Source organism: Bos indicus, chromosome 18 (assembly GCF_029378745.1).
Source record: "Bos indicus isolate NIAB-ARS_2022 breed Sahiwal x Tharparkar chromosome 18, NIAB-ARS_B.indTharparkar_mat_pri_1.0, whole genome shotgun sequence".
Lineage (NCBI taxonomy): Eukaryota > Metazoa > Chordata > Mammalia > Artiodactyla > Bovidae > Bos > Bos indicus.
In genome coordinates this window covers 60,216,858-60,240,687 of record NC_091777.1, presented here as the reverse complement: position 1 = coordinate 60,240,687, position 23,830 = coordinate 60,216,858, and the positions used below count along the sequence as shown (strand labels likewise).

At 43.8% G+C, this 23,830-nt stretch overlaps 1 protein-coding gene and 1 pseudogene across 5 annotated transcripts in view; one reads left to right on the top strand and one right to left on the bottom strand.

The window, feature by feature from the left end:
• LOC109571817 (zinc finger protein 665-like) overlaps window positions 1–23,830 on the top strand; it is a 64,372-nt gene that overhangs the window by 29,711 nt on the left and 10,831 nt on the right. Inside the window, exons 1-3 of one of the 5 annotated variants that reach the window (XM_070772283.1) lie at window positions 8,107–8,218; window positions 16,079–16,161; window positions 22,550–22,676. In XM_070772283.1, coding sequence (XP_070628384.1) covers window positions 16,147–16,161; window positions 22,550–22,676 — 142 coding nt within the window. In that variant the 5' untranslated portion in view covers window positions 8,107–8,218; window positions 16,079–16,146. Of the gene's footprint in view, window positions 1–8,106; window positions 8,219–16,078; window positions 16,162–18,195; window positions 18,372–22,549; window positions 22,677–23,830 lie in introns of those variants that run through there. The other 4 variants (XM_070772282.1, XM_070772284.1, XM_070772285.1 and 1 more) reach the window with 4 other exon arrangements.
• LOC109571593 (ATP synthase F(0) complex subunit C2, mitochondrial pseudogene) lies at window positions 21,322–21,719 on the bottom strand (annotated as a pseudogene).

The following is a 23,830-nucleotide window of genomic DNA, read 5'->3' as shown; positions in this document are numbered from 1 at the left end:
TATTTCTCCTGGCTATTCTTTGGAACATTTTATTCAAATGGGTTTATCTTTCGTTTTTTCTTTTGCCTTTCACTTCTCTTCTTTTCTCAGCTATTTGTAAGGCTTCCTCAGACAAGCGTTTTGCCTTTTTGCATTTCTATTTTCTTGTGATGGTGTTGATCACTGCCTCCTGTACAATGTCATGAACCTCCATCCATAGTTCTCAGGCATTCTGTCTATCATATCTACTCCCTTGAATCTATTTGTGACTTCCACTGTGTCATAAGAGATTTGATTTAGGTCATACCTGAATGGTGTCTCATGGTTTTCCCTACTTTCTTCCATTTAAATCTGAATTTGGCAGAAGGAGTTCATGATCTGAGCCACAGTCAGCTCCTAGTGTTGTTTTTGCTGACTGTATAGAGGTTCCCCATCTTCAGCTGCAAAGAACATAATCAATCTGATTTCAGTATTGACCATCTGGTGATGTCCTTGTGTTAGAGTCATCTCGTGTTGTTGTAAGAGGGCGTGTCAACTAAAAGAGATGTACAACTTGAGAGTTGCAAGTTAAGTTTTATTTGGGGAAAATGAGGACAGCAGCCAGGAAGACAGCATCTCAGATAGCTCTGACAGGTGTCCAGAGATCTTTGACTATTAAGACCTAGTCCAGTAATAGCACATTGAGCGGCGTATCAGCAAAAACCTTCTTCAGAACGGGGAATGAGCCTTCCCAGCAACGTGGGACCATATGGTCATGAAATGCCCTGCAAAGTATGGTCATATTTGCTAAATGGTCATATCAATAGAGTAGTCTGAGCAGTCTGAGAGACTGCTCCAAAGCAGCAGTGGGGGAAGTTCAATATATAAGGTTTTGGTGAAGGGGAAGTTCAATACCATGAAGCACTCATTTCACAAAAGGTTTTCGGTTAGTCATGAGGATCTGATGTCACCATGAAGGGATTTAGTGCTTCTTTGGATAGGAGGAGGTGCAAGGATTGAGATCATAAAATCTGTTCCTAAAAACATCCAACTCTCTACAGACCAGTCCTACCAGAGTCCCTGGAGCAGAGTGCCTCGCTCCACTCTGAAGTCCCTCTGAGGCTGTTGAAAGTCCATAGCTTTAGCAGAATGGGGTTCAATCTCCATGCAGGCAGAGGGTAAATGCCTTTGCCGTTCACTCATTGGCAATGCCCTTAATAAGTGACAATTTGTAGTTGACATGGCCCTCTTGTGGTCGTACATCCAATCATGTTTTGGGGGGCATTTCATGAACATTTTGTCTCGTGTTGCTGGGAAGGCTTGTTCTCAGTTGTGAAGAAGGCTTTTGCTGACAGGTCACTCAATGTGCTATTAGTGGATTAGGTCTCCATAGTCAAAGATCTCTGCAGACCTGTCTTCTAGTTATGGTCCAGGAAAGTATTCCTTCTTGTTGCATCTTCCCATATCTCAGTTCAATTCAGTCACTCAGTCGTGTCCGACTCTGCGACCCCATGGACTGCAGGACGCTAGGGCTCCCTGTCCATCACCAACTCCCAGAGCTTACTCAAACTCATGTCTATCGTGTCGGTGATGCAATCCAACCATCTCATCCTCTGTCGTCCCCTTCTCCTCCTGCCTTCAGTTGTTCCCAGCATCAGGGTCTTTCCCAATGAGTTAGTTCTTGACATCAAGTGGCCAAAGTATTGGAGTTTCAGCTTTAGCATCAGTCCTTCCAAAGAATATTCAGGACTGATTTCTTTTAGGATTGACTAATTTGATTCCCTTGCAGCCCAAGGGACTCTCAAGAGTCTTGTCCAACATGACAGTTCAAAAGCATCAATTCTTCGGCACTCAGCTTTCTTTATAGTCCAACTCTCACATCCATACGTGACTACTGGAAAAACCATAGCTTTGACTACATGGACCTTTTTTGATAAAGTCTCTGCTTTCTAATATGCTGTATAGGTTGGTCACAGCATTTCTTCCAAGGAGCAAGTGTCTTTTAATTTAATGGCTGCAATTACCATCTGCAGTGATTTTGGAGGCCCCCACCTCAAAAAAACGTCTCTCACTGTTTCCATTGTTTCCCCAACTATTTGCCATGAAGTGATGGGACCGGATGACATGATCTTCATTTTCTGAACGTTGAGCTTTAAGCCAGCCTTTTCACTCTCCTCTTTCACTTTCATCAAGAGGCTCTTTAGTTCTTCTTCACTTTCTACCATAAGGCTGGTGTCATCTGCATATCTGAAGTTATTGATATTTCTCCCAGAAATCTTAATTCCAGCTGGTGCTTCATCCAACCTGGCATTTGGCATGAGGTACTCTGCATGTAAGTTAAACAAGCAGGGTGACAATACACAGCCTTCACGTACTCCTTTCCCTATTTGGAAGTAGTCTGTTGTTCCATGTCTGGTTTTAAGTTGTTTCTTGACCTGCATACAGATTTCTCAGGTGGCAGATCAGGTAGTCTGGTATTCCCATCTCTTTAAGAATTTTCCAGTCTGTTGTGATCCACACAGTCAAAGGCTTTGGCATAGTCAATAAAGCAGCAGTAGATGTTTTCTGGAATGCTTGCTTTTTTGATGATCCAGCAGATGTTGGCCATTTGATCTCTGGTTCCTCTGCCTTTTCTAAATCCAGCTTGAACATCTGGAAGTGGAAGTTACTCCCATATCTAGAGTAACATTATTACAATCACTGATCACATATTGAGTTATACACTTGATCAACTGCTTCAAGTCCAGTCATCATTATTTTTGTTGGAGGCTCATACACTTGGTTTGGAGATGACAATGGTAACCCACTCCAGTATTGTTGCCTGGACAATCCCAGGGACAGAGGAGCCTAGTGGGCTGCCGTCTATGGGGTCGCACAGAGTCGGACACGACTGAAGCGACTTAGTGGCAGCAGCAGCAGTGATTGAAGGAGCTGAGAAAAAGAGCGAGCTGTAAGGAAGCATAGCCACTTAGGAGTGCCAGAGAGTTGGGAGGGAGGGAGGGCAGAGATGGAAGAAGAAAAGCAGAAATACAGGGAGATTGAGGATCACCAGGGAGGTTGGAGAGAAAGCAACTTGAAGGCGAACAGACGACAGAGAGAGGCGGGATGGGAGGCAGGGAAGAAGCAGAGAGGGGGACGGGCACAGCAGGAGAGCAGAGAAAGGGAGACATAGAAAGAAGTAGGGAAACAGATCAGCCAAATGGAGTGGAAACAGCTAGTGTGCAGGTGATGGTGGGGGCTAGATCCAGAAGAGTGCTGAATCAGTTGGGTAAGAATTATTAAGTCATTATACATTGATTTTTGGCTTTAAAATCTAATGCAAATCTTGCTTCTTTAAATTGTATAGATAAGAATGAGAATTGCAAAATTTCTGTCTGTGACGCATGTGTATTTTGTAAGTATTTGTATTAAAGAGCATGCATGTGTAGAGCCTATTGAGGTGTGGGCTGCGGCAGTAACTTGATTCTCTCAGGTGTGGGTCACCCCCTTCCCTATTCCTGGTGAGGAGTAGAGGTTATGTGAGAGAAGAAATGGGGCAAGAACTGACTGACTCTTACTACATGATGCCTTTTCAAGGAACTTTAAACATGTTCTTTGTGATGGTTTTACTTTTGACTTTCTGCTTTCTTTACATTTAATTATTTTTGTAGCTTGGGATAAAGACTTGTTCGTTCAATAGCAACTTTCTTTTAAACAATTCTGGAGATTTGTCTCACTTGGGACAACTTGCATAAATGTAGAGAATATTATAGTAAGTGAATTAAGACAGCCAGGGAAAGACTGGTATTATATGTCCTTCCATTATATGGAATGTAAAAAAAATGAAACTCACTAGGACCAGAGGGTAGGATGGTGGTCATCTGGGGCTGGGAGGTGGGGAAGATGGGGAGATGTTGGACAAAAGGTACAGACTTTGAGTTGTGAAATGAGTGTGTCCTGGGGAGGTATGCACAGCATGCTGACCGTAGTTAATCCTGTTCTGTTACTGCCTGCTGGGAATTTGTCAGGAGAGTACCTTGTCAGTGTTGTCACCACACACAGAACATGGGAATTTGGAGGTGATGTATGTGTTGGTTCATGGATTGTGATAAATGTTTCACAGTGTACACATGTGTCACATGCTCACACGGTGTATGGTGTGTATACACATATTCCTTTGGTGAGTCGGTTCTCCCCCATCAGACATGCTCCTGAGGATCTCGTGTGGTGCCTTGCCCCAGGAATATGCACAGAGCCACAGATGATTCCGATCTGGATCCTGCATTGCGCACTAGGGCTCTTAGCCTCCACTTCTGAGACTGAGATCGGGCCCTGGGGGAGGGGAGAGCGCCCTGCTCAGAGTGGTGCTGGACCAGGGCCCGCTGTGTGACCTGAATGGGATCCTGGGGTCAGCAGAGGTGCCCCCTGCTGCTGTGTGCATGAGGCCTCACCACAGGGGAGTTTGGCCAAGGAAAGTGTGGGAAAGATCCCTGTTGGTCTCTCTGTGGCACTTGACTGTCCTGAATCCCTCCTGAGACAGTGGCCACAGAGGACTGTCTGTTCCACAGGGTGAGGGCTTCCCTGTGTGTGTGGTTGGGGCTCAGGAAAGGGAGGTGTTGACTCTAAGCCTTAAGCAGCATGTTTTCAACTTTCATGATAGAACTGTGAAGACTCATGATGAAGAGGTGCAGAAGAGGAAGAATAGGAATCAGGCATGGCTCTTTCTCAGGTAGGGTCATAGTCTCAGTGGATTCTCACATTGCCTTCCTGAAATGCTCTTCTCAGGATCGCTAATCGTGTCTGACTCTCGAGTGTCCTGTCTGACTCCTATACACGCACACTCACCCAGGGCCTTCCTTCAGGGCCTGTCGTCTCCACTTAGATCCCGTCTCCCCATGACCCGGTGACGCGGAGCTTGTGAGGAGGCTCCCCTGAGCACCACCCTGGACAGGGCTTCTCACGCACGGGTTCGAGACGGGGTCTCAGTGCTGTTGGGCAGCAGGGACTGTTTAGGGCCCATCTGGATGTGCTGTCTGCGCTCTGTCAACCAGGGTAAAGAAGCTGTATGTGGACCTCAGGTATTAATATGTACAGTACATGGTAAAATCTGCAAAAGAGGCCAATGAGTGGAAATCAGTTCTCACTTTTTATAGTACATTTAAAACGAAATGAGCACCTCCTTGAAAACCTAAGTATTTGGAATGGAGTGGAACGTTCAGAAAGAGTTGTCAGGGCTAGGGAGTGTTTCGTTACATCATCTAATTTAAACTGAAATCAGGCTTACTAAGATATTTTTCTTTCTTTTTTGACCACATGATGCATTCTCCAGTGTCTTAGTTTGCTGAGTAGGGATGGAACCTGAAACCCTGCAGTGGAAGTGAGGGATCTTAACCACTGGACCATGATGGAATTCTCCAACTTTACTAATCTTGATTCAGTATTTTCCTAATGGAATAAAATGATAAATTTTGGATTTTGTTCATAAGTACATACCTAAAATCACATTTTGATTTTTAAAATATATTTATTTCGTATACTGTATCTTTATTGCTTCAGTGTCTTTTCCCTAGTTCTGGCGAGTGGTGGCCACTCTCTGATACAGTGCACACACTTCTCATTGTGGTGGCCTCTCTTGTCTTGCAGCCTAGGGTCTAGAGCCCGCTGGCTTCAGTAGTTTCACTTCCTGGGCTCTAGATCTCTGGCTCAGGAATTGAGACTCACGGGCTTAGTTGCCCCCCAGCATGTGGGAACTCAGACCAGGCAACAACCCAGATCTCTTGCATTGCCCAGTGGATTCTTTACCACTTACCCGTAGGGAGAGCCACATATTTTTTTTTTTTTTTTACATATTTTTAAATACAGGTATTTTATAAAGATTGGAAGAAATCTTCTGTATGTTATTTTCTGCTTGTATTACTTTTTATTTTTTTTGAACTAGAGTAAGATAATGTTGAGGCGTTCCTGGTAGTACAGTGACTAACAATGTGCCTGCCAGTGTAGGGTGCACGGGTTCCATCCCAGGTCTGGGAAGATGCCTCAGAGCAACTAAGCCCATGGGCCACAACTACTGAGCCTGTGCTCTAGAGCCCAGGAGCCTGCACACTCTAGAGTGTGTGCTCCGAAACAAGAGAAGCCACTGCAATGAGAAGCCCCTGCACTGCAGCTTTTACTAGAGAAAGCCCACTCACAGCAACGAAGACCCAACATAAGCAAAATAAATAAGCTTTGAAAAAGAAATAGAATGTTGACATAGTTACTGAATGAAGAAGTAAAATGAAAGAAGAGAATGGGAACCCACTCCAATATTCTTGCCTGGAGAATTCCATGGATAGAGGAGCTCGCGGGGCTGCCATCAGAGGGGTTACAAAGAGTCTGGCATGAGTAAGCAGGTAAACAACAACTTCTGCCCACAGCAGATTGAGCTCTGAAAAACAGATCTAAGCGTCTAACTGTCCTCTTGCTGTTTCTTCAGTGACTCTCTGTAGCTTTTGGAATCAAGTCCTAAATCCATAGATTTTAATCCATAAATTAGCCTCTGCCTGGCATTACCCCATGTACTTTTGCTGTGTGCCAGTCACACTGGCTGATTTCCTGTGCAGTAAATATCTTCCTGCCTCAGAGCTGCCACTGAGGCTGTTCTCTCTGCTTGCAACACTCTTCCATTTCCCGCCTTACCAATCCTAAGTGTTTCTTCCTCACAGAGACCTTGTCTGATTTCTCAGTGTATTGGAGCTTCAGCTTCAACATCAACCCTTCCAGTGAATATTCAGGATTGATCTCCTTTAGCATTGATTGGTTTGATCTCCTCGCAGTCCAAGGGACTCTCAAGAGTCTTCTCCAACACCATGGTTCAAAAACATCAATTCTTTACCACTCAGCCTTCTTTATGGTCCAGCTCTCATATCCATACATGACTACTGGCCCATAGCTTTACTATACAGACCTTTGTGGGCAAAGTAATGTCTCTCCTTTTTAATATGCTGTAGAGATTTGTCATAGCTTTAGAAAATAAAGACCTAAAATATATTAGAACTTGCAAATAGCAAGTGAAAGATTCTAATTATGTTCACGCTGAATATATAACCAACTTGAAATTACATTATGGGTATTATTTAGTGTAATTTCCTAAACAAGTTTTTGGGAAAGATACTTAACAGTTAGGCTTCCCTGGTGGCTCAGACAGTAAAGAATTCGCCTGCAATGCACAAGACATGGGTTCGATCCCTGGGTTGGGAAGATCCCCTGGAGGAAGGCATGGCAACCCACTCAAGTATTCTTGCCTGGAGAGTCCCACGGACAGAGGAGCCTGGCAGGCTATGGTCCAATGGGTCGCAAAGAATCCGACAAAGCTGCGTGACTAAGCACTTCCTCCAAAGTACAGAATAGAATATTTTAATGCAGTTCTCATCAAAAGAAAAAAAAAAAAATGTTTTTTTTCCCTCCTATTTTGCTGTCTCTTTTTAGGTTATCTATACGAAATTATGGATGCTTGGTAAACTTACTGTGATAATCGTTTCACAGTATATGTATCACTTAATTTTTCTCTGTAGCTTAAACGTACACAGTGATATTTGTCATTGTAAGAGTTGCTTATACAACCCCCTTTATGTCACTGTTTAAAGAGTTGGGTTTAGAAAGGGAAATAATTAAAACCCGTTGGATAAAATAAACAATAACGCAGTTTATAATCATTTAAAGTGTCTTGCTCATTTTAAGGCTGTGGTTAGTGACCCAAATGATCACATCCCTTAAGTCCTCCATCTCAGACACCCAAGTGCTGACCCTCAGTTGGTTGAACTCAGCACTATGCTGAGTTTGCTGGTTTGTAGGGCGTCAGTAGGGAATAGCCCATTTCTACCCAGGGAGAGTTTTGTATTTGTAATATAGAGACTAGTCCCATTCTTGTTTATTAAAACTGCCCAAGTTCCGAGATCCCTGAATTGCTTCAGCCTCACTAGCAGGATCTGAGCACACCATGCTGTGAAAAACAGCTTTTTATTGAGAATAAACCCTTTTAGTCTTAAGAGGAAGTATCTTGGGTTCCGACATAAGTTGAAGCTTTTACCTAGCAGTGTTACAGAAGGTAACTTAGTGCTCTCAAGGTAACAGGCCCCGCCCCCCTCCGCGGCCCGCCCCTCCCACGAACTCTGTGCACAGCTGGTGCTCGCCCCGCCCCTGGTCGGAAGCCGCGGCTCTAATACCAAAAGCCCTTTCACCCAGAGCCGGAAGTTGAAGAGCGCGGAGCCGAGGTCCCCGAGCGGCGCCTAAGCTTCCTTCTAGAGTAAGTTTGCAGAGCTCGCCACCCCTCCAATCCCCACCTCCGTCTCCGCTCACTCGTCCTCATGGTGTGCGAATTGCCAGCGACCTGAAAACCCTGGCACCCGGTGCTCGGCCCCGAATAGACGCTGCCGTTGCGGCCCAGTTATCTTTTCGTTTGGGTTTGAAGTGTTTCTGAGTCGGTTTCGGCGCTCTGTCCGCGTAGACACCGCCTCTGGCGACATTTTCCTGCTTAAAACCCTTTTTTACCTCTGGCCTCGCCAAGTAAAGCCCTCTCTCGGGAGTTGGAGTCGCGCCCCGCCGCTTCGCCTTCTCGACCGCTGGAGGCAGAGCCCGTCGCCCCCGCTCCCGGAGAGGCCGCGCCCCCTCCCTGGTCCCGGGATTCCGGAGAGCCCGCCCCGCTCTGAGCCCCGTCCCTCCCAGCCCCTCTGTCCTCGCGTCTCCTGAGGCCGGTCCTTCTTCCCTTCAGGCCTCCCCCCTTTGCTGTCAGCCCGTCCCCTCACCCCGCGTAGGGTAGGTGACCTGGTCCAGCCTTGTGACCGCCAGTGCTGTTCCATGCCCAATTCAACTCGGTCGGAAAAGGTGGTCTTCCGGTCCGGGGGCGTCGCGTTCTGTCGCCCACTCAGTAAATTCAGGAGGCAGGAGGATCAGGAGAAGCAGAGTCAGAAGGACTGAGAGAAATAATTGAAACTGAGGAGAAAAGCATCAGGGAGAACCAATGGGAATACTGAGAATGGCTGAGGGACTTGCAAAGGGATAATCAAGTCAAAGAGGTTAAGCCTTGAAAATAGCCAAGTGAGTAAAATAGAGAAGTATTAATAAATTAGAAAGTCAGATCTCCAGGGACTGGAAAGCAGCATAGGGAGAACTGCCCTGTATCAATGATGGGAGCGGGGAGGCGAAGGGCGATGAGGGACGTCAGAGGTGGAGAGTCCCTAACTGAGTTTTGGCCGGGTTTGAGTCCAGGCCTCTTGGGTTAGAGTCCGAGGTTGTGTTTTCATCCGGTTGGAGTCCCGCCACAAGGGTTCAAGTCTCAATGTGAGGTGGCCGGTTTTATAATGGTGCTGGCAGAGCAAGAGATAAGGAGCAGAGGAAGAAAGTGCTGGAAGGAAGCGTAACCACGTGGCCTGCTAGAGAGTGGGGAGGAAGGGAGAGTCACAGCGAGAGAAGGGGAGTAATCTGGAGCGCAGAGAGGGAGCCCAAATGGGGGAAGAAAGAGGCAGACACAGGTATGGATTTTTGAAAGACTCAGGAAGGTTGGGGAGAGAGAGCATTTCGAGGGGGAACGAATTGCAGCTGCCTGAGACAGGACACGTGAGAGGCAGGAGATAGGACAGGAGCAGCAGAAGAGCAGAGGAGGAGAGAAAGAGACACGAAGACTTAGATGAAATAGGGAGATAGGTGAACAGAGGGGTAAGCTCGATCCAGGTGTGGCCAGTTGTTTGGATACAGATGATTTTTTTAGTTATAGAGAGGAGGCTGAGAATTTCAAAACTCTTGTCTATAAGGCTTGTGTCTTTATTACTGTGGCAGAAGATGACTTTTCATTTGCAAACCCTGTTGAGCCTGGGGCAGTGGCTTGATTCACTGAGTTGTGAGTGAACTCCTTCCCTTGTCCTATCATAAGATAGAGGTCAGGGAAGAAGACACCTGGAGCAAGAAATGACTGACTCTGTCACTCTGTGATAGCTTTTTTTTTTTTTTTTAATTTTTTTGGCTGTGTTGTCTTCGGTTCTGTGCCGTGGGCTCAAGAGTTGTGGCTCCCAGGTTCTAAAGCACAGGCTCAGTAGTTGTGCACAGGCTTAGTTGCTTGTACTTGTGGGATCTTCCTCAACCAGGGATAGAACCCATGTCCCCTGCATTGTCAGGCAGATTCTTGTCCACTGTATCATTATTGGGTAGCATTTTTAAACGAACACTTTTTTTTTTTTAATGGATTCACATTTTCTCCTTTCTATATGTATGGTGCTTTTTGTGGCTTGGAATAGGTCTTAATTCATTCAGTTTCTGTAATCATTTTTAACTTCAGAAATAGGCTTTTTTAGTTTCCAGTATTCTACTCTTATCATCCTTTTCTGATTATGATTATTCCCAGTATTTTTTTAAACTTTTACACCAGATTTTTAGATTAAAACTAATTCACAATTTTTTCTTTAAAATTTTTTTCCGATTCATTCCTTGCCTGGGTGCTTTCTTCCCTTCGTCTTGTACATTTGAAATTTTCTTTGGTAAGTAGTAAATCATCTTAGACTATTTTGTGCCATACTTAGCAAAAATGTCACCTCGTTTATGAGTTCTTATGAGGTAAATGAACCTAGAGCCTATTATACAGAGTGAAATAAGTCAGGAAGAGAAAGACGAATACTGTATATTCCTGCTTATATATGGAATTTAGAAAGATGGTACCAACGATCCTACATGCAGGGCAACAAAGGGAGACACAGATGTAAAGAACAGACTTTTGGACTCAGTGTGAGAAGGCGAGGGTGGCATGATTTGAGAGAATAGCATAGAAACATGTATATTACCATGTGTAAAATAGAATGATCAGTGCAAGTTTGATGCACGAAGCAGGGCACCCAAAGCCAGTGCTCTGGAACAACCCAGAGAGATCGGGTGAGGAGGGAGGTGCAAGGTGGTTCAGGATGGGGGGGGACACGTGTCCAATTCATGTTGATGTATGGCAAAAACCATCACAATATTATAAAGTAATTATCCTTCCATTATAATACTTAAAAATGAGGAAACTGAAAAAATTAAAGTTAATAAGCAACGATCACCTCGCCTCCCTTTCTCTGAATTCAAAGAGAAATACATCTTGGATGGTTTTATGTATGGGACATTGTGTAATTAAACAGACATATTTTCAACTGTGGTTTTACCAAAGACTTGAATTGTTTGTATGTGTTTATGTGTGCACACACAAATGTATATTTCTGGTCTCAGCTCTTTACCAGAGAATAACGGAGGTATGACATTAGATCTTGTGAAATTAAAGGCATTTGTTTGAGAAATGGGAAAATAAAAGAACATTTAACATGATAAAACCAACAAAATAAAATGCTTCATTCTTTCCTTTCAAAAAAAGAAAAAAAAAAAACAACACCTATTTTAACTGGTTAGTGTAATGGTCTGTTTTCTCCATTTTCTATGATCAGTGAAACAAGTGAGCTGTGAGGTGATATGAAGATGTTTCCCTCAGGTCCCTTTTTGACTTTTCTGTGCGAATGAGGAAGGATGGGCTGGATTGACGTGGGACCTTCCCACAGAGCCTCTCTATTCATGATGAAAAAGATTGCTCAGATCCTATTTCTAATGTTTTTTGTACTAGTGGATATATATTTGCAATTCTGTATTTTAAAAATATTTTACTGCAATCTTCTAATAAAGAATTACCTGCTTGGTATCAGTTTGACCCAATCTTGAAAGAAAAGTTTCTTTTGCTCAGATACATGACAGATGTTCCTGGTGTTAAATGGGATGGACATTAAGGACAAACTTGGCCCCCTTGCCCTTCAGCCTCCCATTTCATTAATCAGTTATACCTGGTTCTCTTCACTCAGCTCAGACCTTCTCATAACCGGCTTCAATCTGGGCCCGAGGGAGCCCACTTGTAACATGGAGATGAGAGACTAGACCGGAAACTCTGAGCGTGGGCAACACTGACCCCTGAAATGATTAGCCAAATTGGCTGTGTGTCTGTGTGTGGCAGTTCTGGTTTGGAGGGAGTGTCTGACGGTAATTAGAATTTTAAATAGATCCCAGTCCCCCCTCAATGAAAAATAAAAAGGAAAACTGTAGGATGGAGGCAGGATCACAGGCTCAGAATTAGATGACTTCTATGAATGAGGCTAAATCTGAAGGGAGATTTTTTTTTACGTCCTGACGTTCAGACCTCCACTGGCTTTCATTTGTTCTTGGGACAAAAGCTTGACTCCTCGCTGTGGCTCCACAGCCCTCTGTCAAGCTCAGGGCCCTGTAAGAGTCTCCAGCCTCATCCTGGGAGCTGACTGTTTGCTCGTGGTTCAGCCTGTCTTGGTCTCATTTACCTTTTCTCTGTTTCCAAATACCAAAACCATTTCTGTCTGACTTTGTAGTTCCTTTTCTCACCTTCAGGTCACCCTGGCTCAGGCCCTAGGTCACCCTTCAAGTCTAGGCTCAGAGAGGTCTCCCCGTCCCCTCCTAACAGTCTCTCTCATGTTACCCAGGTTTATTGCCTCTGTATCAGTTGCCATCAGCAGAAATTAATGCCCTTCTTCATGGGTTATTTTGAGTCCTTCCTGGTTCCCCTCTTTTTAGGACTCATAGTGTTCCTCTCGGAGAAGGCAATGGCACCCCACTCCAGTACTCTTGCCTGGAAAATCCCATGGACGGAGGAGCCTGGTAGTCTGCAGTCCATGGGGTCTCTAGAGTCGGACACGACTGAGCGACTTCACTTTCACTTTTCTCTTTCATGCACTGGAGAGGGAAATGGCAACCCACTCCAGTGTTCTTGCCTGGAGAATCCCGAGGACGGTAGCCTGGTGGGCTTCTGTCTGTGGGCTTCCGTCTAAGGGATCACACAGAGTCGGACAAGACTGAAGTGACTTAGAAGCAGCAGCAGTGTTCCTCTTCTTCCAAACATGGCTGCAGTACCTGATACTGGAAATGTCTTTAGATGACAGGACTATGGGTTGGGCTGAATAATCCCTAAGGAAAACCAGGAGAACAGGGCAGGTGATGAAGATATTTCCCATGTTCTGGACATTTCAGCTGTAATTGATCTTTACCCCATGTAGACTATGTAATTACTCAAAAGAAGAGCCAAGAAATATAGGAAAACCTGAAAAGCCCTATAGAATTGGTGTCCTCAAGCAGCAGGCTAAGATGTCCCCATGTTTAGTCTGCTGTGTTTCGTCCTCTGCAGCCCCCAGATCTAAGCTCTGTCCATCCAGTGACCAGTCACCATCATGGACAGCAGCTTTGCCTTCTAGGAGTTCATGTGCTGAGTGTCAGTGATTGTGATTTCAGTGCGCTGAGGATGAGCAGAAATGCAAAACCTAACAGGGCAGGAAGGAAACGCTGCCCGCCCTCCCCCCTCCCAAGGGCTAGAATATTTTCTAAGTAGGTGTGGGTGGGGAAAACAGGAGAGAGTGAGACCTGGAGACCCTTGCTTTGAGACTTCCTCATCTCAAATGCCTTTGTACCTGGACTCCATAGTGTCCCCAGGTGGTGGCAGACTTTCCCAGGAGGGCCAGTCTCTTGGTTTCCATACTGCACGTGCAGTGTCCTTTGTGTGGTAGCTGGTGGGCACTCCTCTTGTGATCCCCTTTGCCAAGAAACCCTGGTGCACTTTAGTCTTGCTTAGTCCAGTCATGCAGAGAGGAGAGGTAGGCAAATGGGGAAAGCGGAGGGAGCCTGGTGGGGTCTGCAGGAGGCTTGTGGCAGTACTTGGGGGCATCAAGGTGAGCCCAGTGAATGGAGCGTTCGCCCATCCCAAGTGTAGTTGCAGGAACAAGGCGGGTGTGGATCTGTTGGAAAAGAATGTCTCAGTTCAGGCTGAAGAACCTGGGAGCGGGTTTGTTGGAGAGCCCGCATGGAATGGTTTGAGGTTCCAATGCCTTAGCTTGTGTTCCCGGGACAGCAGTGCTGAGGCTGACACTTGCCTGCACAGGTTTGATTTGACAACTCGTGACCACACGTGAGCAGCAATGAAGGACGTGGAATTCACCCAAGAGAAGCCATTTCCACTGTTAGAACTGTGGCCTGGGCTGAGCCCGCAGGAACCTGTGGGTGCAGGAGGATGGGAGCCTTGGGCTTGAGGGGCTGGTTCTAGCAGGTGCCCCCAGCATCCACTCCAAGCCCTGGCTTTTGTTGGCTCTTTAACAGGGAGGGAGCATAGAGTAACAGGGAAAGTATCAGGTCGTTTTTTGCATCAACTTTGGTATCGTTGTGTACTTGGGGTTGCCGGTGAAGAAAGGTTCACGTGCATTTGGGAAGATACCAAGAGAATCTGGAGTGTGTCCTTGGAAGATGCTGAGGTCTCAGTGGGCCACGTGCATCATTGGAATTATCCCTCTTTTTCGTAGTCTTTGGATATTTCATATTTGACCCGGATCACTCACTGTAAATGAAAATACCGTGTCTTGTGTCTGTGGATCCTTGGCTGTCCTCTTTTGTACTTTGCCTCATGCGTGAGTTATCAGGGCTTGAAATGCTTTGTGTTTGCATAAGAGGGTTAGAGGCTCATCATGGGCTCTGTGGACACTCTGTTGGACACAATAAAAGTTTGTAAGTTTGTTTGAGTCCCTCTGGGAAAATAGGAGTACTAAGGTTAAGATCACAGAATGCTTGTTATAAGGTGGTCCTGCTCAGCCGGGATCTCTGGGCCCAGTCTGCGAAGAGTCATAAAGTCCTGTGACGTAGGGGAAGATGGCTCCGAGAATCAGAGGGCAGCGATACCTCAGTGATCTGCAGCCCGGAGGCTGGTCCTCTAGAAGATGCAGCTGCAACTCTCTTGCTGCCAGGCCAGTGCTGGGTTCTCTGTTATCCACTCCTGTCCTCCCAAAATAAGCGCATACACAGGCACAGTACAGAAAACACGGAATCTTAACTGCACTGTTGGTGGTAATGTAAATGGTACTGCTATGTTGGAAACTAAAATGGAAGTTCCTTAACAAATTAATATAGAACAGGCCTACAGTCTGTCAAACCCATTTCTGACAGATATCCAAAGGGAAAGCAGTCAGTTTTTCAGGGATATGTCCGCAGTCCCATGAGTGTGACTGGATTTGCAGTAGCCAAGGCATAGACACAACCCAGATGTCTCTTGACAAAAGAATAGGTAACAAAAGTGTGGTATAGGAATATTTATTATATACTGTATATTCATGAACTATTTTTTCTCTGTATATAAAAATCAAGGATCTGAACTGAACTGAATGAACCTAGAGAACATTATGCCAAGTTAAAGAAGGCTGAAAAAGGAGGACAGACACTGTATGTGGAAACTAGACTTGTCAAACTCATAGAGCCATCGAGTAATAAGGCTGTTACCAGGAGCTGGGTGGAGGGGGAAATGGGACACTGTTAGGCAAAGAGTAGAGATTTTCAGTTCTGGGAATCTGAGGTACTGCATGCTGCCGGTAGTGTTTCTATATACTTGAAATTCGCCCAGTGAGGAGAAATACAGTGTACTCATAGATGGAAGTGTAACTTACTCCACTGTAATAATTATTCAATGTATGAATCTATCACAGGATCACTTTGTACACAGTACGTTTGTACCATTTTTGTTAGTTACACCTTAGTTAGGCTGGGATGAAAAAGAGAGTTGGGAGGTGCTTTTCTCCTCTGAATGGTGCTCAGTCCAGGCTTCACGTTTCGTTGATGAGGCATTTTGCGTACCCATGTTTTGTACCCTCTGACCACAGATTCCCCTTCAGGTAACTTGTGGTGGTCCACGGCTCGAGAATGTTTCAGGTGCCCCAGTGGATTCCAGTCTGGTTCCCTCACTGAGCATCAGGACTCTGAGTCCTCCCAGTCCTGAGGGCTGAGATCTGAGCTGAGGAGGGGGCACTCTGCTCCGAGTGGGTCTGGACCAGGGCCTGCTGTGTGACCTGAAGGGGATCGTGGGGTCAGCGGAGGTGCTTGCTGTGTACATGAGGCCTCACCAGGAGGGGATTGCGATCCGAGGGAACGTGTGGGAAAGTCCCATGTTGGTCTCTCTGCGGGAGTTGACGGTCCTGATTCCCTCCTGAGACAGTGGCCACAGAGGACTGTCTATTCCACACTGTGAGTTCTGCCCTGTGTGTGTTGTTGGGGCTCAGAAAGGGGATGTGCTGACTCTAAGCATTAAGCGGCATGTTTTCGACTTTCATGATAGACCTCTGAAGACTTGTGTTGCCTGAGGAAGCCCTGAAGTTGAGGAAGAGGAAAGAAAAGGAGTCAGGCATGGCTCTTTCTCAGGTAAGGTCATATTCAGTCTGTCCTTCCTGAAATGCCCTGCTCTGGACTTTCTAATTGTGTCTGACTCTGGAGTATCCTGTCTTGATTCCTGTCTACACACACTCATCCGGGGCCTTCCCTGTTGTCTCCACTTAGATGCCTGTCCCCATGACCCGGTGACCTGGCCCTTGTGAGGAGGCTCCCCTGGGCACCATCCTGGGCAGGGCTTCTCACCCACGGGTTGGAGATGGGGTCTCAGTGCTGTTGGGCAGCAGGGATTGCTTAGGGCCCACTTGGACGCTCTGTCTGCTCTCTGTCCACCAGGGTAAGGAAACTGCACTTGGAAGTGAGGTATTAATATGCACAATAGCTGGTGAGATCTGGGAATCAGATCAATTAGGGGCAGTTTGTTCTTTGTTAAGGTAGTTCAAGCTAAAGATGTGGGTCAGTCTCCTTAAATCCTTATTGTTAATAGAATGGAAAGTTCAGAAATAGACGTCAGTGATACAGGGTTTTTTAGTTTATCATCAGATTTAATCTATGAAATGAATCTAAGTCTCTGGCAAGTGGAAATTTTCACTACCTCCATTCTTCAGAGGTTGTCCTTTCACTCTGTGGATTGAATCCTTTGACACAGAAATGTTTTAACTTTTAATGCAAGCAAGATTCCAGCTTCATTGTTTTGCTGGTGGATATCTATTTTCTCACCATCATGATTATTGAGATTGTCCTTGCTGTTTTGTGTATCTTGTGGATACATCCTTGTGGATATACCTTACATATACAGAAAGAATTATTTCTGAGTACTGTGTTCTGTTCAGTTGGTTTATTTGTCTGTTTTTATACCAGTACCACATCACCTTGATTACTTTGTAATAGGTTTTGGAATAGAGAGACCTCCATCTTCCTTCTTCAGGAGTTTTGCTGTTTGCTCTTTGAATAGTTCTATCACTTTCACCATGTTTTATTCTGCTTCTACAAAGATTGCCATGGCAGGTTTGATAATGAGTTAATTGGTTGATTGATCCTTTGTGTGGTTATTAAAGAATCTGTTTTGATATAGCATGTTTCTTTTGTAATCTTTGACTTTTATCTATGAATCTTTGTCATGTGGGGAAGAAGATAAATTTACTTCTTTTTCAATTTGCTGACCTTTGATTTCTTTTTCTCATCTAATTGCTGTAAGGGTTTCAGTGCTTTGTTGTACTGTAGTGCAGGGCGTGCATCCTTGCCTTCTTCTTGACCTCAGAGGAAAAGGTCTTTCATTCTTTCCCCATTGCTGTGCTCTTTTCATAATGGCATTTATTATGTTGATGTTGGTATAGTTTATTGTTTGTAGCTTGTTGAGTGTTCCATCTTGAAAGATTGTCAAATTTTTGTCGAATGGTTTTTTTCTGCATCGAGATGATCCTGTATTTTTTTTTCCCTTAAATCTGTAATGTAGTGTGTCATATTAATTGATTTTTGTATGTTGACTTCTCCTTGCCTTATATGAATAAAATCCACTTGGTCATGGTGTCAGATCTTTTTATTTATTTTAATTGAAGGATAATTGCTTTACAGAAGTTGTTGTTTTCTGCCAAATACCAACATGAATCAGCCATAGGTATACCTATGTCCCTTCCCTCCCATCTTCCTCCCTATCCCACCCCTGTAGGTTGTTAGAGAGCCCCTGTTTGAGTTCCCTGAGTCATTCAGCAAATTCACATTGGCTCTCTACTTTACATATGGTAATGTAAGTTTCCATGTTACTCTCTCCATACATCTCACCCTCTCCTTCCTCCCCTCCCGCCTCTGTCTGTTCTCTCTGTCTGTTTCTCCAGATCTTTTTAATATGTGTTGAAGTGGGTTTGCAAGTATTTTAATTTTGCATCAGTATTCGTCAGGGGTATTGGTTTCTAGTTTTCCTTTCTTGTGTCTTTGGGAAATTAGCAAACTATTGGAATCATGCTTGCTCCATAGAATTACAGGATTAGTGGTAATTCTTTTGTAAATGTTTGGTAAAATTTGGTCCTGTATTTTTCTTAGAGGTTTCTGACTATTAAATCTCTCTAGGTATAATGGGCTTCCCTGGTGACTCAAATCATAAAGAATCTGCCTGCAGTGAGGGAGACCCAGGTTCTATCCCTGGATTGGAAGACCCCCTGGAGAAAGGAATGGCTGTCTAGTCCAGTATACTTGTCTGGAGAAATTCCATGGACAGAGGAGCCTTGTGGGCTACAGTCCATGAGGTCACAAAGAGTCAGACACGACTGAGTGGCTAACACTTTTACTTTCAACACTTCTCAATTTTTTTATTTCCTAATAAGTAAAAGAGTTTGTGTGTTTCTGAGAATTTGCCAGTATCTCCTATATTCTGTCATTTATCGGCATTATTGGTCATAGTACTTCCTTATCTTTAGAAACTTTCTTTGACCTCACTTGTAATCACTTCTGTTTCATATCTGTTTTTAGTTATTTGAATCTTTTTTCTCTTTTCCTTAGTCTAGGTGGGGGTCTTCCTATACAGTTTTTTCAAAGCATCAACTCTTGGATTGTTGATTTTTATAGTTTTCTTCTTTCTGCTGTATCTCTGGTTTAATCTTTCTTATTTACCTGTTTCCTTCTGCTAAACTTGAGTTTAGTTTGTTTTCTGTTTTCTGCTTCCTAAAGGTCTAAAAATAGATTGCAGATTTAAGATCTTTTCTCTTTTTTACTGTAAGCATGTAACAGTTCAGACTTTCCTTTTAGGACAGTCTTCTCTTTGTGTTATAAATTTTCTAATGTTGTCTTTTCGTTTTCATCCACGTATTTAAGAAATTCCATGTGATTTTTTTCTTAGACCCATTTGTGGTGTAAGAGTGAGTTGTTTAATGTCCACATTTGGGGAATTTTCTTTTCTTCTTGTGTTTATTTCATTGTTAGGGAAGATCCTGAAAGGTTGTTGTTGAATCACGCAAAGATGCCGGGATTCTTGGCCCCTGGAGGAGAAGAATTCAGTCGGGGGCCAGAGACGAGGCTTGATGGCTCAGAGCTTTTGTGTAATAAAGTTTTATTAAAGTATAAAGGAGATAGAGAAAGCTTCTGACATAGGCATCAGATGGGGGCAGAAAGAGTACCCGCCTGCTAGTCTTCAGCTGGATGTTCTATAGTCACTAGCAGTCTGTTAATGAAAGAAAGGAATGTCTTAAAACTCAAAATGGCACCAGGCCCCTCACCCATAAGATGCATTTCGGGATAATCTTGGCTCCAAATGGTTCATCCTGGGCCATAAAATGATTAACTTGAATCTTGAAGAAGAGCAGATCACCATACAAATAGTTTCGTTTACATAGATTAGGGGAGCAATATCGGAATATAACATACTGGTTTGTCAAGTAGATTCTGAGCCAAGAGGCGGAACCAACTTGAAGACAGAGTTTGGGGTAAATGCATCTAGTACATTAGCATAGCTTAAGATAAACACTTCCATAAGAGAAAGGCATTGGTTAACTCAAGGTTTGAGAATAGTTAACTTCAGGTGAAACCAAGTGTCATTATGGCAACACAGTATTTTAAGAGAAACCTCTTCTTAAATTTGTGTAGAGAAGGAAAAAATATCGCTAGTTTGTTTCCTCCTGCTGCTTAAGAGAGATAAAAATGTCTGACACTTGCAGGCTATTTCCTCCCTTTGGAGACCCCTGACCTTCCTGCCTGTTACCCTCTCAATACTTTCATGGTATCAGTCTCTTAAAATTGTTGATTTGCACCTAACCTGTGGTGTATCATAGAGAATGTTTTATGTGTCCTTGAGATGCATGTGTTTTATGCCTTTGTTGGGCCGTGTGATCTGTACATGCCTGTTCAACCTGGACGTTGAAATCTCATACTATTCCTGTGCCACTATTTGTCTTCCTTTCCCTTAATGTTTGCTTCATTTCTCTGACATATCTAATATAAGATGTATATATATATTTTACTTGGTACAGCTTTTTGGTAAATTGACCATTTTATCATTATACAATATTTATGTCATTGCACTTTTTTTTTCTTCAATTTATTTTGTCTGATATAACAGTCTCCCCTGCTCTCTTTAGGATGGACTTTTTCCATCCTTTGACTGTTCACCTTTCCATGTCCTTAGGTTTGTGAGTACTACCTGTTTCAACTCTCTGACAAACTCTGTGTCTCTTGCCCTGTGTTTTTCCTCCTGTTACTTGTTCTAGTGGCCCCTGCGCATGCGCATCGTATGGTGGTGAAAGACAGACACCCTGGACAGCTCCTTTCATGCCCCTGTAATTTCAGAAGGAATGTATTGAATGCTTCCTTCCCATCATGATGCTTCTTGAGATAGTCGTGCTTAATAACTATATTTTTTTTTCATATTCTTTTTTGCCATGATTTTTAATTCTCCAAGAAGTTTTTTTTACGTTACTATTGCTATAATTTTTTTTTGTCATAATCTAATGACTCTTCTAGTTTCAAATCACTGTTTTATTATGGGGAAAAAAAACAAAGAAAGTCTTTGGCTTCTGTTAATGCCTTGCTATGTAAATTTAAGTGGATAAAATTGTATTAGTATTTTTGTATATTTTAATTTTATTATGAATTTAGATCAAGTATTTTTTTTTTTTAATTTTTACCTGTTTTCTTTTGGTAGCCTAGTATAGAATGCTGTTGACAAACTCAGCTCAATACAAAGGATACATTTTTATTGTCTGAAAGATGCTGAAATACATGTGAATAAATGGATGATATAAAATTGTCCAAAAACATCTGTCAGGAGACGCATCCTCTCATTTCAGTTAATTTTTTATAGATATGTATGCATTCATGTGCAAGTCTGTGGTTTAGATAGAAGACATCATTATTTAAAAACTACATACCTTTTTTCTTTGAGTTGAAATTATGTTATCAGTATAATCTGTGGCCTTGAAATTTTCTAAACAATCCTATTAGTGTTTTAAGTAGTAAATTATTATCAGTTGTGTTTCTGTATCCACATCTATAATGACCTTTCATGCTATTCCACATTGTTCGCCTTGAACTTTGTGTTTTTTTCATAGTAATACAATATTTATTTGTTTTCCTTCTGTCAAACCCTGAGCCCACCGCTTTCCCCAGGCTGCCTGGGGAGTTACAGGAAAGGGAACATACAGGGCAGACACAGGAGAAAGAACTATGGGAGGTGGAAACAGCCCTTCACACCGTGATGAAGATGAGCTAGACCACCATCAAGCAAAAGAGCCCCATGGCCTTTGAGAGGGCCAAGCCCATGGCGTAGAAGAGCTACTGTTTCAGAGAAGGGTTCCTGGCATAACAGTGATGAAGCTCCCGAACAAGTCCCACTTCCAGGCCCGGAGGCAGCCACCCCTGCTATGGCAGCTCCAGCTCCAGGGAACTTGGCTGCTGTGTCAGAGTCCCTTGAAATGGCACTGGTTTGGAAGCTGTGGCTAGGAATAAGTGAGATGGTCTGGGGACCTGGGGCTCCCAAGCTGCTGTGGCTCTCATCGATCAGTGTCTCCCGTCCTTCACCACCAGTCTCGACAGTGATCAATCAACAGCAGGGAGGTTCTCCTGATCAAGAAGTGGGTGGAGACGAATTTGGTGCAGAGGTCCATTTTCAGGGGATGAAGGCCTGAGGCCAGAGAGCTGCTCCCCGTGCAGACAAGAGGGGCAGGGAGGAGGCTCACCTTGGACTTCTTTCAAGTTTTCTTTAGGAGCCCTCTGTCAAAGGACTTTTAATGTTCTATGTATTACTTAACTGTTAGATGCTTAAGCTTCAGTTGCTGAGCCCAAGCCTCTGAGTTCAGGTGCTTCGTGTAACGATTCTTACCTTCTTGATCTGAGTTGAGTTTCTCAGAGTGTCTGTGACACAGTTTTTCTTCTGTAAGGTGGGAACAGATCGTTCTTTAATGAGCTATTATATGGATGACAGGTTCTTGCCTGTAAAGTACTTGTTTAATGTTTAGAGTAATACTACAGTAATTTAGAGCAACTGGAAGCCTTCAGACACTTTTGGTCCTTGCTGCTGTTATCGATGTCATAACTGAAACTTTTGACCTTTCCATTAAAAGTGCAATGGACTTCGTCATCTCTGAAGACACCACTCATGCTGTACCTCATCTAGATAATGAATTGCACTCACTGGGTAGAACATAGTATCTGACACTTCTGTATAGCCAATACAGTGTTGAGTTTTATTTGTATATATTTCATGGATTTTGAGCAGTGATGAAAAATCCATATTAATTGGAGGATCTCATAAGGTCTTATGAAAAAGCATAAGAAATTAAAATTAGAGATGCATAATTTCTCCAGATACCCCTGCATGGATCTGTTAGAACACATACTTCAACCAAGTCAATCCTTACCCCTTACTACGCTTTCTCTTTTGCATGAAAATGAGAACTTTTCATGGCCGTTTTGGTGACGTGTGGTTTGATTTCAGAAACGACTGACCTCTGAGGATGTGGCCATCGAATTCACTCAGGAGGAGTGGGAATTCCTGGACCCTGCTCAGAGGGCCTTGTACAGGGACGTGATGCTGGAGACCTACAGGAACCTGCTGTCTGTGGGTGAGGATGACTTCCTTCCAGAGCTGCCCTTGGGTATCTGCATTTTCCCTGTGTGCCCCTTGGGAGGCCCTGATGTCTTTCATCTGAGAGTTCTGTGACTGGGGCATTGACACAGCTTCATAAGGTTAAACTGACCCTCTTCAAATGCTGTGTCTGTTTCATGTCACTGGCTAAGGATCAAACCTGCACCCCCTGCATTGGAAATGCAGAGTCTTAACCACTGGATCACCAGGGAGTCCCAGAATTTCTCTTTCAGATCTGAATATTATCTCCACATTGGAGCATGGGAAAAAGCTTTGGACAGTGGGGAGTGACGTAAAAATAGTCAAAAACACAACGTGTAAAGAAAAAACGAGTATCTCAAAAGGGCATTTTGTTTCTGCTTAGGATTGAGACAAGCTGGTGGATTGGATCCTCTGTGGTTGTTACTTAGGAAAATGTAAGGAGAGTGGGTAGAGAGATCGTCTTTTTGATCCCAGATCCTATAAGGGGAGCATATGTGAATCCCACAGGCTCTTAGCTTTTCATCTGTAGGTCGAGCGCATGGTCCCATCTCAAGATGCTGTGATGTCTGACCTTCACACTGTATTATTTTTACTCTTGTGCTGCTCTACCCAGTCTGGGAATGTCAACCATTCCTGATGTTACATTCTCCTTACTTTGTATCATTTTACCTCTTAAATTTCTTTGAAATATATTCCTGAGGGTCTGAAATTTTATCTGGTTTCCTTGCTGTGATAATCCACCTATGTTTAATTGGCAGCCTCTGCTGAGTCTCTGTGGGGTGGATTTACTAGGTAACAGAAAACTGTGATGGAGACACTATTCCTAATGTTATTTTCTTGCTCTGCACAAAGTCACCACTTGAAGGTATCCAGTAGAGTGGTCAGCATGTTCTAGGATTATGAGAGAGAAAGTATCACAAGAACCTGATACATCTTTCCAGGTTATTTTCTGCCTTTGGAGACTCTGTTTAGGGCACCATGACAGTGTTGTTCATGTATATCAAGTCCATATATTTTACCCTCTGTAAATGGTATGGGAATTTATCCCAGGACAAGTTTGTCCAAGTTCACAGTCTCTATCTATGAGGCTATTGGCTGCACTGTTGTTCTGTGTGTTGTAAGTATTTTTTTATTTTAGCATTGAGTTCA